At 40.2% G+C, this 15,323-nt stretch overlaps 1 protein-coding gene across 1 annotated transcript; it reads right to left on the reverse strand.

Annotated features, from left to right (window-relative positions):
• Positions 1-4,781: 4,781 nt before the first annotated feature.
• Positions 4,782-10,231, reverse strand: zgc:101731 (SNARE_SNAP25N and SNARE_SNAP23C domain-containing protein). The gene is made up of 7 exons (XM_063016780.1): positions 10,157-10,231; positions 8,764-8,805; positions 7,824-7,872; positions 6,492-6,603; positions 5,213-5,350; positions 4,967-5,111; positions 4,782-4,847 (listed from the first exon to the last, which is right to left on the reverse strand). Exons 1-7 carry the CDS (start codon positions 10,229-10,231, stop codon positions 4,782-4,784), a joined length of 627 nt encoding a protein of 208 aa, XP_062872850.1.
• Between the last annotated feature and the right edge of the window lie 5,092 nt (positions 10,232-15,323).

A 15,323-nucleotide genomic window follows, 5' to 3' on the forward strand; every position in this document is an offset into this window, starting at 1 on the left:
CCGCCGTTTTATAAAAGCAATAAGCCACTCGAGACCGTGCATTACTGTTATGATTTTAGCACGGGGAAAGAAGTTTTAGGCAAAAACGTCATCCCCGTGCAAAAATCACAGTAATGCACGGCCTCTCGTGGCTTATTGCTTTATTAAAGCACTAAGCCACGTGAGACCGTGCCAAAACATCCTTCCCCGTGATAAAATCATTGCAGTAACGCACGGTCTCGAGTGGCTTATTGCTTTTATAAAACGGCGGTCAACATAAAATATAATAAAATACAACAATGTTCAATTTATAAATGTTTTTATTTACAAAAAACACTTACAAAAAGCATTTTTCCGTGACATTATGTAATCCGTTAAGAGTGTGCCCATGTTGCTAGGCAAAATGAGGTCGAACATTACATAGACATCCCAAGTTGCAAAAACTCATTTCAGGGAGGTACCCCGGACCTCGACCCCGACCCCCCAAGCCCAAAAAAAACCAACTAAAAAACCTCTTGCACACACCAAAGTATATGGGTGATAACAGAACTTTTAGGAGCTGCTAACTGAGCTACTAAGCTAACTGTTCGCGTCACAAACACATTAATGTGTACTACATAGTGCACTAGATAGTGTGAAAGATAATAGATTTATGTTCCCTACATAGTGCACTAGATAGTGTACTAGATAATAGACTTATGTTTCTTACATAATGCTTTAGGTAGCGTATTAGTTAACAGATTTAGGTTCCCTGCATAGTGCACTAAATTGTATATCAGATAACGGATTTATGTTTCCTACATAGTGCACTAGATAGTGTGAAAGATAATAGATTTGTTCCCTACATAGTGCACTAGATAGTGTACTAGATAATAGACTTATGCTTCTTACATAATGCTTTAGGTAGCGTATTAGTTAACGGATTTATGTTCCCTACATAGTGAACTAGACAGTATTTTAGATATGAATTTATGTTCCCTACGTAGGGCACTAGATAGTGAATTAGACGATTGGTTTCTGTTCCCTACACAGTGCACTAAATTGTATATCAGATAACGGATTTATGTTCCCTACATAGTGCACTAGACAGAATATTAGACAATTGATTTATGTTCTCTACACAGTGCACTAGATAATGGATTTAATACACATGCGTGTGTGTGCACTCTTGGCCGCTCGTTCTAGATTCCGGGAGATTTGATCTGACTTTGGTGGTGCGTCGCCCGATCGCCCTAAGGAACGAGCCGCCCCTGCAATTAACCAAACTGCATGTCTTTGGACAGTAGGAGAAAACTCACGCAGACACCCAGACCCCTCCACCTGGGAATCAAACCCAAGACCTTCTTGCTGTGAGGCAACAGTGCTACCCACTGAGCTACCGTGCCACCCAAACAGTCCAAAGCAGTGAACATAATAGTGCTTAAGCTCAGCATTACTACGAACAGGCATCAGTATCTATTCCCCAAGTAGTGCACTACTTCTTCCTTTTTCTCAGTTTCTGTCATAATTGCAGCAAAAACTCACAAGCTCAGCACTGGTGGGCTAGGGATCGTTGTCCTGTTAGAAGGTCAATTGATGACCAAGCTTCAGCCAAAGAATTTTAATGGGGTTCAGGTCAGGTGACTGTGATGGCCACTCCAGAATCTTCAAAGAATTATTTGAAACCAAGCCTTGGTGAACTTTGAGGTATGCTTGGGATCATTGTCCTGTTGGAAGGTCCATTATTGACCAAGCTTCAGCCTCCCTACAGAAGGCACAATGTTTTCCCCTCGGATCTTGTTTCCTTCTAGCCACCACCATGCTTTACTGTAGTCGGGGTGTTCTTTTCAGCATCTGCTTTATTCTTCCTGAAACTGAAACCTCAGTGCCTACTGCCACCAAATCTTGCTGCATGTTTTTTGATGTCACTTGAGGGTTTTCGACCACTTGCCTCCTCAGGAATCTCCTGATCCTACATCTTTGATGACTTTTTAGTCACATCCAGGTAGTGTAGCCAGTGTTCCTTTAACTTTTAACTTGCAAACTTTTCTACCAACTGTATCTCTAGGAACATTTAGTGTTCAGTGCCTTTGCTATCTTTTTGTTTCCCTTTTCTTGGTGCAAGGCAATGATCACTTCTTTTTTTTGACAACTCACTTGACTTGGCCATATTTCAAATATACAATCAAACATCACAGTCAACAAACCACTAGCCAGTCCCATTGCCGGTGGTTTATCTCAACCAAGCCCTTGATTGGTTGCATCAGGTGTGCTTGAACTGTGTTGAATTTGGAGAACCCACTTATTATATTAGTAGTGTTATGCTGTTTAGATTTGCAACTTAACTTCTGAAAAATAGTGCACTATAGCTAATAAGCACTCATGTGTGTTACTGTGCACAAAATAATGCACTATAGCTAATAAACCTCCCTCTGCATTACTGTTTACAGCCATAAGTATGGAACCTCTAGTGGTGCACCCCTTACACCGCTTTGAGTGTAAAACACCCAAATACTGCACTACAGTAAATAAATGCCCTTTTACATTACTGCGTACATCCATAAGTACTAAACAACCACAAATAATGACCTATATAGTGAAAAACCACCTTAGCATACAGCCAATAGTACAAAACTTGCTAAAAGTAGTGCACTACACAGTGAATAAGCTCTCTCTTCTACTAGCCATAAGTACCAAACAAAAATAATGCACTTATGTGAATAAGCATGCATACTTAATCTCCACAAAATAGTTCATAATATAGTAATAAGCTGGCTGGGGTGTGTCGAGGTCCAGTGATAGATTGGCGTTCTGTCCAGGGTGTGTTGCTGCATTGTGCCCAGTGATTCCTGGGATCCTGAAAATAATTAGTCAAAAGCTTACATACGCTTGTAAAATACACGTACTGTTAAAATACACATACTGTATGCAGCTGTTTTACTGTGACTCTAAGGCATCCTATCATTTGTTCCAAAAATATTTATTTATTGGTTCATTTATTTATTCATTGGTTTTCTGAAAATATGCCGGGTTTAAGACATACTGTACCTACAGCCATAAAACTGATTATTAATGAATATTAATTGTAGTAATGCATAAAGTTACAAATAATACCTATATCAAGATACATCATTTAACGTGGCATGTTGTCCTAATCTGTGCCCATATAAATAGGTCTAGTTTGACTGCATTCTTTAAAAGGCCAACTAGGAAGAATGGAGTGGACAGTGAGTGGACACAGTATTTAAAAACTCCAGCAGCATACCAGCACAACACACACTAACACACCACCACCATGTCAGTGTCACTGTAGTGCTGAGAATGATCCACCATCTAAACAATACCTGCTCTGTGGTGGTCCTGACCATTAAAGAACAGGGTGAAAGCTTCTATATGCTTCTATATGGTAAGTGGAGCTGATAAAATGGACAGTGAGTGTAGAACAAGGAGGTGGTTTTAATGTTATGGCTGATCGGTGTATTCTGTGTATCCTTTAGTTCAAAGTACTTTAAACACACTTTAGCAAAATGCCATACTAAGGATGAAAGCTGACCTCACTATCAACTTCAAACAACAGGGCTGAAGGTGTCGTGCTGTTAAGACTCCATTTTGATGGTGTCAGAGTACAATATTGAAGTTGCTGGTGTTTTCCAACAGATGCTGCTAGAGAGTGTGATAAATGTACCTGTATTACAGTTATGAAAGGAATAAACAGGAACAAATTTTATGACAGCAAATTTACAATGAAATGGAGCAGATACAAAATACAGCTGAACACCAAATGAAGGCGTTTGTGCACATTCATAAATATATACAAGAATTGTGTAATACTTTAAAAAACAATGTGTTTTGGTTAAACCTTTTAAACATAAACTGGACTGGCGACCTGTCCGGGGTGTTTCCTGTGAATGAATTAGACCCACCACAACCCTTGATAGGATAAAACCATGGTAAAACAGAGAATAAATCAATGAATGAATTTTGAATGTGTTTAGGTAGTCAGTGTCTCCAAATCATATTGGAGAAAGACCATTAGAAATTAGACCATTAGCCGCTCAGGTGGGGCAGCAGTAAAAACACATGCTGATACCAGAGCTGGGATCTCAAATACATCATATCGAGTCTCAGCTCTACCTGCCGGCTGGGCTGAGCAGCCACATGAACAACGATTGGCCTGTTGTTCAGAAAGGGGTGGGATAATAAAAGCTGGATAGGGACTCTATCATAACTAATGCAATTACGACCTCTGCTGGCTGATTGAGTGCTTGTCAGGGTGTGTCTCTCCGTACACAGTGCTGATCCGCATTGCACTCGTCAAAGTGTAGGTGACAAAATGCATACGGCTGCTGCCCAGGTGTTGGAGGGGGTGTGTGTTAGCTTCGTTCTCCTCAATCGGAGCAGGGATTGGCATTGGTGGAGAGGAAGCGTGACGCAATCGGGCAATTGGACGCGCTAAAAGGGAGAAAAAGGGGAGAAAATGTATAAACAAATTATATATATAAAAAATAAAGCTTATAAAGCAGCACAGAACTATTTATACCACCACACTGCTGGCTGTAGTCATTAGGCACACTGTCCTGACATGTTGACATATGCTTGTTGACATATAGTTATACTAACTATTCGTAAAATCCATTAAGGCAAATAGAATAAGAATTCATAACGCAATAGTGTGTGCAAAAGGTTCTACAGTCAATCATAAACATCAAAAATATATTAACATCACTATAAATAAATTAGGTTTATGATTTATCTTTCAGACATGTGTGCTGTCCATATCAATGTACACTCTTGTAGCAATCAATCATCTCTCCTGGATGTGTTTATCTCACTATTAACTTGGTAGCCTTCTGATTAGCCTCACTGATGCGACACTCATTCACAATGGCCTACAAAAGAACAAAACAGACAGAATCTCATGATTAACACTGATGGCTTGACTGCACACATGAGAATGCCCTTTATGATATGTTTATTAGAGTGAAAAAAAATAAAAAAAACCACTGACCTTTGACTGTATCCGCTTGGTCTGTACATTCTGAGCATCAATTTCGTTGCCTATGTCAAATGCCATGTTTCTCAAATTGCCGAGGATGCTATCTACATGCGTCAGGTTCTCCTCCATCTCATCCTCCCTTGCATCATTTGTCACTCTGGTGGACACACACACACACACATGCATGTACACATCAACAATTCAATTGAATTCTAATCTGGTTAATGGCATTAAACTGACAAAAAAACAATTACAGACCTCGAGAAATATCCACCACTCATTGTCATTTTCTCTCTCTCATCCACCACACGAGATGGGGGTTGACTGGACACCACACCATCCTTATTATTCATCCATACCTTTTTATAGGCTCCACTGACTTCAAATGTCTTTAGCCTGGAAATATATAGACAAATAAGACAGTAACTGTTAATGATAGTGATCTGTTACTATTGTTACTATCTTCATACCTTTAAACTACATGTTACATTCAGGTCCAAATGACTCACTTGACATAAACAACTTGATAAATAAGTATGTATTCTGTTTAACTAACCTATTTATTTATTTTTTTATTTCCCTCCTCTTTTTCTCAGAATTTTCCCCCAATTTTCTCCCCTAATCTAGTCGTATCCAATTACCCTGATTGCGTTATGCTTCACCTCCACTGATACAACCCTCCACTGCTGACTGAGGAGCTTTGCAACTGGCACATGCCCCCTCTGACACGTGATAGTACCAACTGCCTCTTTTCACCTGCACGAGGCGAGTTCATATGCCGACCAGCCTTGTACACGGAGACCCACACCCTGATCAGCATTATTCCCCAACTCCCCAACGCAGGCGCCATCAATCAGCCAGCAGAGGTCGTAATTGCACCAGTTATGAGGAACCCTGGTCCGGCTTACCAACCCTGTGAACAACAGCCAGTTGTTGTTCATGTGGCTGCCCAGCTGGTTGGCAAAGCTGAGATTCGATGCGATGTATTCAAAATCCCAGCTCTGGTGTGCTAGCATGTTTTACCGCTGTGCCACCTAAACGGCCTAACCAGTTTATTTTGATTAAGGTCATGGTAAGTCTGGTGAACACACATTTTGTAATGTGGCAGCTGACTCACTTTAAGAGTCATGTCCTGCGTTGCCATTTTGGCCGGCAGAGGAAGCATGGAGGCACAGATTATCAATGTGTCTGTTTCTCTTGATTAACAATCACCTGCGCAACATAAACGTTAATTTGTTATTTTTTACTCGCCAGATTCTTTGTTGGCCGGCTTTTCCACTGTGCCGCTCTGTCCGGTCCGGTCCAGTATTTCACTGGCATGCAATTCCCATTGAAAATGACGAGGATAGACTCGGAGAAGATTAGGAAGGGGTTTATTAGAGCACCAGTACATGTAGGGTGTCTTAGAGACAAAGTTAGATAAAGCCACCAGGCGGGAGTAGGAGCATGAGACCACAGAGGAGGTTTATGGACGTAAATAGTGCATGGTGTTAGAGGGCAAAAAAGAGAACAAATGATCTGCTGTGGCAGCACATACTTATCACATGAGCAGAGGCCACAGCATTTGCCAAGGTCTGTGAGACTTTTCTCAGCTTCCCTCATATTGTGATTGATCTGGTCCAGCCCCTCTTCTATTCGCTCCAGTTGCTCTGGGAAATCAACAATAACACATAACCATGAAAAATATAGGATTAACAACATAGGGTTTAAATTACTGGCTGAACAGTACATGAACTACACAGTATCGTACCACAGGGTGTCCTAAAATATAAGAACACCTGTAATTAAGAGTGACACTAACTAGTTTTAAACATCTGTTTGCATATGCAGAATGTGACGTACTGGTAATGTCAGGCTTGTATGTGACATGTATTTGCAACCTTCCCAATTGCTTCTATTTTGCATATTTGTAACTATTATGAATCAGATAATCAAACCTCTTTTAATAGTAGACACGTAAACATAAAATGCTGTTCTTAAATATGTATTTCATTTATTGAAGGAAAATGATGTTCAGCCCTACCTGGCCCTATTTGGAAAAATTGCCAAATCAGCTACTAAATCAATTGTTTGACCATATTCAGTTTATAGTTGGTTTAGTTTTACAAGCTACACCTAGGGAATCTAAACATCACTTAAATAAAAACCTGCCTGGCATGTGAAGCAGGTTAGAAGGTCTCAAAAAGCAATACATGATGCCACATAAGCAGCACATGATGCCACATTCTAAAAAGATTCAAATACATACATAAAACAAAGTCATAGAAATCTACCAGTCTGGAAAGGGTTACAAAGCCATTGCCAAGGCTTTGGGACTCCAGCAAACCACAGTGAGAGTTATTATCCACAAATTTAAGACACTTGGCAAAGTGGTAAACCTTTACAGGAGTGAGCAACCTACCAATATTTGACTAAGAACGCATTATTGACTCCAGGATGAACATCTACAGACCTACAGGCTTTACTTACCTTAGTTAGGGTCATTGTACATTATTCCACAATAAGAAAGACACTGGATACACAGAGGAGGATGTTTACTTTTACATTTACGCCATTTAGTGGACACTACAATAATGACTGATTACAGTTCAAGCAATTGAGGGTAAAGGGCCTTGCTCAAGGGCCCAACAGTGGCAACCTGGCAGTGGTGGGGCTTGAACCAGTGACCTTTTGATTGCTACTCCAGTACCATAACCACTGAGCTACTGCTGTTTTATGAATGTAGCATTGTGGGCCTGTGGTGCACAGGTAAAATTGTAAAATTTAAAATAGTCCACATGTGCACTTACAAAATATTTAAGGTTGTATGGAATAAGGACATTATAGTGCTTTTGCAAAAATGTGTAAGCATAAAGAATCATGTCATTACCGCCTTGTTCATCTAGCATGACCACTGTCCTGATCCCGGCATGTTTGCTCTGTTATAAACACAATAAAAAATTGTAAATGTACATTAAACAGGTAATCCATGATGACTATTGAATTTATATTAACTCTGCTATTTGCTATTTGCTATTAATAAATGATGTGTGTGTGTGTGTGTGTGTGTGTGTACAGATCACAGGTTCATTTCACATTCATTTCTGCTGTGTAGTGCACTCTTTTGACCAGTAACCAGTGCTCATGATATAAAAAAAGAACTATTATGGCAACCTCTGGTTACACTTAATTAATAGTACACTTAGAGTACATACAGATTAAAAACTGTTTAAAAAAAAAAAAATTTTGTTTATGCATTTTCTCCCTTTTAGCGCGTCCAGTTGCCCGATTGCGTCATGCTTCCTCTCCACCAATGCCGATCCCCGCTCTGATTGAGGAGAACGAAGCTAACCCACGCCCCCCTCCGACACGTAGGCAGCAGCCGTATTGCATTTTGTCACCTACACTTTGACGAGTGCAGTGCGGATCAGCACTGTGTACGGAGAGACACACCCTGACAGCACTCTTTCCCGTCTCAGGTGCCATAAGCGGTCGTAATTGCATTAGTTATCTGATCAACAAGCCAATCGTTATTCATGTGGCTTCTCAGTCCAGCCGGCAGGCAGAGCTGAGACTCGATATGATGTATTCGAGATCCCAGCTCTGGTGTCAGCGTGTGTTTTTACCGCTGCGCCACCTGAGCACCGATTAAAAACTGTTTTACACAGATCACTTTTTCATGTCAGTATAACAAACACAGCATTACAGCTTTTAAGTTTTAACAAATGTTTTTTACTGACAAGATATTAAATGTGTAAACCTAACTGTATTATCAGTAACAAAACCAGCCCCATACAAACACAGTATTAAACACTGAAATGTTCTCTCACCTCTTCTAACAGAAGCTTCATGTTTCTGGTGCTCTCTAATGACTAGTAGTGGACAGAAACATGATAAAACAAGACAAAATAGAATCAGTAACAGTGTCTTACAAGGATGAAAAATGAATTGCCATCAGTAGTTTTATAAACTTCATTGAAACCAGACTGACAGGCTGGAATAGAACATGCAGGAGATTAGGATGTCTGTGTTATTTTCCCTGCTGAGCAGTCGGCTGGGGAATAGATCAGACCTTTATTAACCTTTACTTAATTGATCAGAAGAGTGATGTCATCATGCTAGACTGCAAACTAATTAGTCAAACCTGCATCCTGTTATGTTATAATTATCCAGGATAAAAACCCTGACAGTTCAGGAGGGGATCAACACAGAGAAATGGTTTTCTTGTATCCAAATTAATGTTTAGCAAAAATAAATATATAATAATATTTACAGGACTTACAGTTTTCTTTAGGTGACAGATAATCCATTTACACTGATCAGCCATAACATTAAAACCACCTCCTTGTTTCTACACACACTGTCCATTTTATCAGCTCCACTTATCATGTAGAAGCACTTTGTAGTTCTACAATTACTGACTGTAGTCCATCTGTTTCTCCACATGCTTTTTTAACCTGCTTTTACTCTGTTCTTCAATGGTCAGGACCCCCACAGGACCCCCACAGAGCAGGTATTATTTAGGTGGTGGATGATTCTCAGCACTGCAATGACAATGACATGGTGGTGGTGTGTTAGTGTGTGTGAGTGGATCAGACACAGCAGCGCTGCTGGAGTTTTAAATACTGTGTCCACTCACTGTCCACTCTATTAGACACTCCTACCTAGTTGGTCCACCTTGTAGATGTAAAGTCAGAGACGATCGACCTTTATCAGTGGTCACAGGACGCTGCCCACGGGGCGCTGTTGGCTGGATATTTTTGGTTGGTGGACTACTCTCAGTCCAGCAGTGACAGTGAGGTGTTTAAAAACTCCATCAGCGCTGCTGTATCTTATCCACTCATACCAGCACAACACACACTAACACACCACCACTATGTCAGTGTCACTGCAGTGCTGAGAATGATCCACCACCCAAATAATACCTGCCATTGAGTCCTGACCATTGAAGGGTAAAAGCAGGCTAAAAAAGTATGTAGAGAAACAGATGGACTACAGTAATAGTAGAACAACAAAGTGCTTCTGTATGGTAAGTGGAGCCAATAAATTGGACAGTGAGTGTAGAAACAAGGAGGTGGTTTTAAGGTTATGGCTGATCAGTGTATATAAATTGTGGTATGTTCAAGTGTTAGGATTTAGTGACCTGCTCAAAAATGCCACTACATGGCATTATGGTCAATAATTCACCATTTACAACAATGAAAGTTTTGCTTGTGGCATTACCTCATTTGTTAATTGATCAGCCCTCCTGCAGAGCTCGTTTGCATCATCGGGTGTCAAGGGGCATTTGGCAGCCATTTCAGACTTCAGACTTTTCAGAAAAGAAAAAAGAAAGCACAGTTATTCTTAGCAAGTGTTTCACCCTGGCTCAGACTGGGAGGTATAATTGGTCTTTTTTATCAGCTAACACTTTTTGGAACAATTAATTGTGCTCATTCAATGCTTATGTACATTGGATGCAGGCAGGTCTAAACCTAATGCAGCATCTTATTCTACAGCAAACATCCCATCTTTGCCTCCCACGGTGCTTGAATTGCATTCAATAATTACAGTTTAAAAATAAGCTCCTTGATTTCTAAAGCAAGGATGTTGACAGTTAAATTATAGATTATCTGTAATGCTGTGAGCCTACCTTTCCTGACAACTTGCAGCACAAAATGTGCACTAGCAAACCAAACAGAACAAAATTAGAATCGAAAACCCAAGAAAAACTAAACGACAAACAAAAATTGGCCAGAAACAATAAAAATAAGAAAAACCAAGAGGGAATAGAAAACAAAGAATAACTGTTATTCGTGACAATGCGGCCTGATTTCTCCACTAGTGTGCCATAACCCAACAAGATTACTATGAATAAGTTTCCTTTCTTTTATGTTCTTATTATTATTAGTTTTTGTTTTCTTGTACCATTCAGCACCATGTAGATCATTGTATCTTACTAGTTGTGTCTACCAAAACCGCCGATGAGTGCACAGCATACCTAGATAAACAACACTTAAGTTATCTGTGCTCAACCAAACTGGCAATGATGCTTAAGCCATTACACAATTTTTCCAACCCTGTTGCACAACTTAAGAACTCTTCAATTCAGGGTTTAGCTTGTGGCAATGAATGTTCTTTAGGGTGGTATACCTCTCAGTTGACGATATTGGGAATCAGAATAAATTACCTATATATGTTGGGGACCCAGCGATTAGTTAAGAATTTTGGTTGGTGGACTATTCTCAGTCCAGCAGTGACAGTGAGGTGTTTAAAAACTCCATAAGCACTGCTGTGTCTTATCCACTCATACCAGCACAACACACACTAACACACCACCACCATGTCATTGTCACTGCAGTGCTGAGAATGACCCACCACCTAAATAATACCTACTCTGTGAGAGTCCTGACCATTGAAGAAGAGGGTGAAAGAGGGCTAACAAAGTATGCAGAGAAACAGATGGACTACAGTCAGTAATTGTAGAACTACAGAGTGCTTCTATATGGTAAGTGAAGCCGATAAAATGGACAATGTGTGTAGAAACAAGGAGGTGGTTTTAATGTTATGGCTGATCGGTGTATGTATAAATGTCTTAAATCAGTGGTCCTCAACCACCGGGCCGCGGACCGGTACTGGTTTATTTATTACCGGGCCGCACAGAAAGAATAAATAATTAGAGATCGCTACAAGAGCAATTCAATTTCCAAAACTCTTAGGGTGTTATTGTCTCCAATCACCACTAGGTGGGAGCAGCGTCTCATTGCATTGAAAAAAGCTCAGTATTAACATTGATTTTAAATCCTCCTTGCTGGTCCATGAAATCATACCTTTTATGAAACGGGTCCATGTGCAAAAAAGGTTGGGGACCGCTGTCTTTAATTAAAATATTAGCGTTTTGATTGTATGTATATTGTTGTCCTCTGGAATATTATACTCCAGTTGGAAATAATGAAAAACATGAAAAATTTAAATATGTGGCTGTTTTATTTTGTTTGCAATGACAATTATTATTGTTATCATTATTATTATTATATTTATTTATTTTTAGACTCATCCATCCATGATTTCTTCATTTATTTTCAGAGCAGACTTTATTTCAAATGCTTTACATATAAAATAGCTGTCATGGCTGGAGGCTAAAAGTTAATCGACCCTCTTCTCCTGGTGGAATGAAACGTGTGTGCTAGACTTTTTTCATTTAGGATATTTTTCTATTTAGGTTGAAAATAAAGCACTGGCTGTTATGTTGAAGTGCTGATTAGATTTTTTAAATGCATTTTTTCCCCTTTTCTCCCAATTTTTAGCTCGTTCTGTTTTTACCCAATTGCATTAAGCTTCCTCTCTACTGGTCCTGACCCCCTCCTCGATTGAGGAAAGCGAACTGACACACGCCCCCTCCGACACGTGTGCAGTAGCCGACTGCATCTTTTCACCTGCACGAGGTGAGTTCATGTGCGGATCAGCTTTGCCTCGATTGCATTATCCCTCAACTCCGTGCAGACACCATCAATCAGCCAGCAGAGGTAATAATTGCATCAGTTATGAGGTCCCTATCCGGCTTCCCACCCTGTATGAACAAGCCAATTGTTGTTCATATAGCCGCCCAGCGCAGCCGGATGGCAGAGCTGAGATTCGAACCGACCAGTTCGAAATGTCAGCTGTGGTGTGCTAGTGTGTTTAATGCATAGATTTAATTTTAAATTAATTGCCACCTTCACCCACTGATCACTCATCATTCATATTAACAAAGTAAAATATGTTTTGTAGTTTATCTACAACTGTATTCACAATTCACAAGTATTCAAAATATGTATTCAATCATTTAAATATGTCTCTACAAGCTTTGCACATCTGGATTTAGGCAGTTTTTCCCATTCTTTAGAGTCTATTATAGGTCTATTACCCAACAGTGGCTTGACTTATGAAGTGCTGTGAGATGGTTGTCCAGTCAACAGGTTCTCATATCTTTGCACATGATTTATGGAGCTCATTTAGAGTGACCATTGGGTTCTTTCCTACCTCACTGACCAAGACCTTTCTTGTCTACTCTAATAAAGTTTAAGGTTGTCCCAAGCTTCTTTCATTTCAAGATTATTGAGGCTACTATAGTCCCAAGAACACTCAACACCTCATATATTTTTATATATTGTTTGATGTATATTGTTATGGTTTTATATCCTAATCTATACCTGGCAACAATTTGATCATGGAGTTTTACAGACTGATCTTTAGACTTCATGGTTTGGACAGCTTGGACAATGCAATGTAAATTGGCCGTTATAGAACAGGGTGAGTGTCTTTCTAAGGTATCTCCAATCAATTAAAATAGCAACAGGTGGACTCCAACTGTACACACTGCAGCAAAAGCTACAATACGTTTGTGAGTTAGAGATTTTGTTTTGGATTTTTTTTGTTTTCACTTTGTGGATGATTAAGTGTAGATTAATGGGTGAAAAACCAAATCCATAACACACCAAAGTGTACAAAGTAAAAACACCTGAATTCTTTTTAAACCCATTGTATACACCGATCAGCCATAACATTAAAACCACCTTCTTGTTTCTACACTCACTGTTCATTTTATCAGCTCCACTTAACATATAGAAGCACTTTGTAGTTCTACAATTACTGACTGTAGTCCATCTGTTTCTCTGCATGCTTTGTTAGCCCCCTATCATGCTGTTCCTCAATGGTCAGGACCAGTGGCGATTTCTCTAAGACTGCAAGGGAAGCTCAGCTTCCCCTAAAATGTCAAAAATTTAATGGTCAAATATGTACAGTTGTGTTAACATTTCATTGACTACAAATGCGTTAGAACACGTTCATCTCGAAGACGAGTTCGTTCAGAATCAGCTACTTATCACAAATCGACTGATTTGATTTTGTTAACTTCTCATACATTCCCGTAGCATCAATGCATTTGCCTGTAGAAGCTGAGCATCTATTCACTTCAACGGGACTGCATGGAACGATTTTTTTCATTGCTTCGAAACTCGCCGGTCATTGGATAAATGCCACGATTTTGTCCCGCCCCCAGACGCTGAGCGTCTCTGGGGGTGAATGGAGCTGTGGGCAGGTCTGGACGCGGAGCTTCTGCAAGATGATTGGAGGATCAGTCGAAAAGCTGAATCCCGTTTTGATTGACAGCTATTTTGAGATCTACACTGTCACTTAATCACTGGGAGCTTCAGTCCCATTGCGGATTTTGCGAGTGAAGTCGAAAGACAAGCTGCAACCCATTTCTTGGTATTTGCTTGGGAAAATTACTTGACCATTTCCATTGTTCATTGTGTAAATAAAACACACTTATAGTATTTGTTTCAGTTTAACATAATTTCAACATTTCCTTGTTTGAGTTTAATATCGTTTCGTTAGTTCATTCAATCAATCATTCATACTGTTGGCTAGGACGGAGTGAACTAGCCAGCTAGCAAGGTGCACACGATGGCAGACAATGCTAATATTGTCGACCTGATTTTGGCAAAGCCATTTGATAGTCTTCCTTACGAGGAGAAAGTTAGAATTAAACAGCAGGGCAGATTGATTTGGTGCAAAAAGTAGGTACAATGGACCAAGGCCGTCTAAGCAGCCTAGCTCTGCTGGCCATTGAGAGGACACTGGTCAAGTCCCTGGAAAAGACACCTACTTGGTACGATAGGATCACAGGCCATTTTCTTGAAAAGGAACGGAGGGCAGAATTAATGTATAAATAAATTGACAAATTTTATGATGTAAGCCGACAATGAGCTTCCCCTCTTTGAAAAACCAGCAGCCGCCACTGGTCAGGACTCACTACAGAGTAGGTATTATTTGGGTGGTGGATCATTCTCAGCACTGCAGTGACACTGACATGGTGGTGGTGTGTTAGTGTGTGTTGTGCTGGTATGAGTGGATAAGACACAGCAGCGCTGATGGAGTGTTTAAACACCTCACTGTCACTGCTGGACTGAGAATAGTCCACCAACCAAAAATATCCAGCCAACAGCGCCCCGTGGGCAGCATCCTGTGATCACTGATGAAGGTCTAGAAGATGACCAACTCAAACAGCAGCAACAGATGAGCTGTCATCCCTGACTTTACATCTACAAGGTGGACCAACTAGGTAGGAGTGTCTAATGGAGTGGACAGTGAGTGGACACGGTATTTAAAAACTCCAGCAGCACTGCTGTGTCTGATCCACTCATACCAGCACAACACACACTAAGACACCACCACCATGTCATTGTCACTGTAGTGCTGAGAATGATCCACCACCTAAATAATACCTACTCTGTAGTGGTCCTGACATTGAAGAACAGGGTGAAAACAGGCTAAAGGGTATGTAAAGAAATAGATGGACTACAGTCAGTGATTGTAGAACCACAAAGTGATCCTATATGGTAAGTGGAGCTGATAAAATGGACAGTGA

This window comes from Trichomycterus rosablanca, chromosome 20 (assembly GCF_030014385.1).
Source record: "Trichomycterus rosablanca isolate fTriRos1 chromosome 20, fTriRos1.hap1, whole genome shotgun sequence".
Lineage (NCBI taxonomy): Eukaryota > Metazoa > Chordata > Actinopteri > Siluriformes > Trichomycteridae > Trichomycterus > Trichomycterus rosablanca.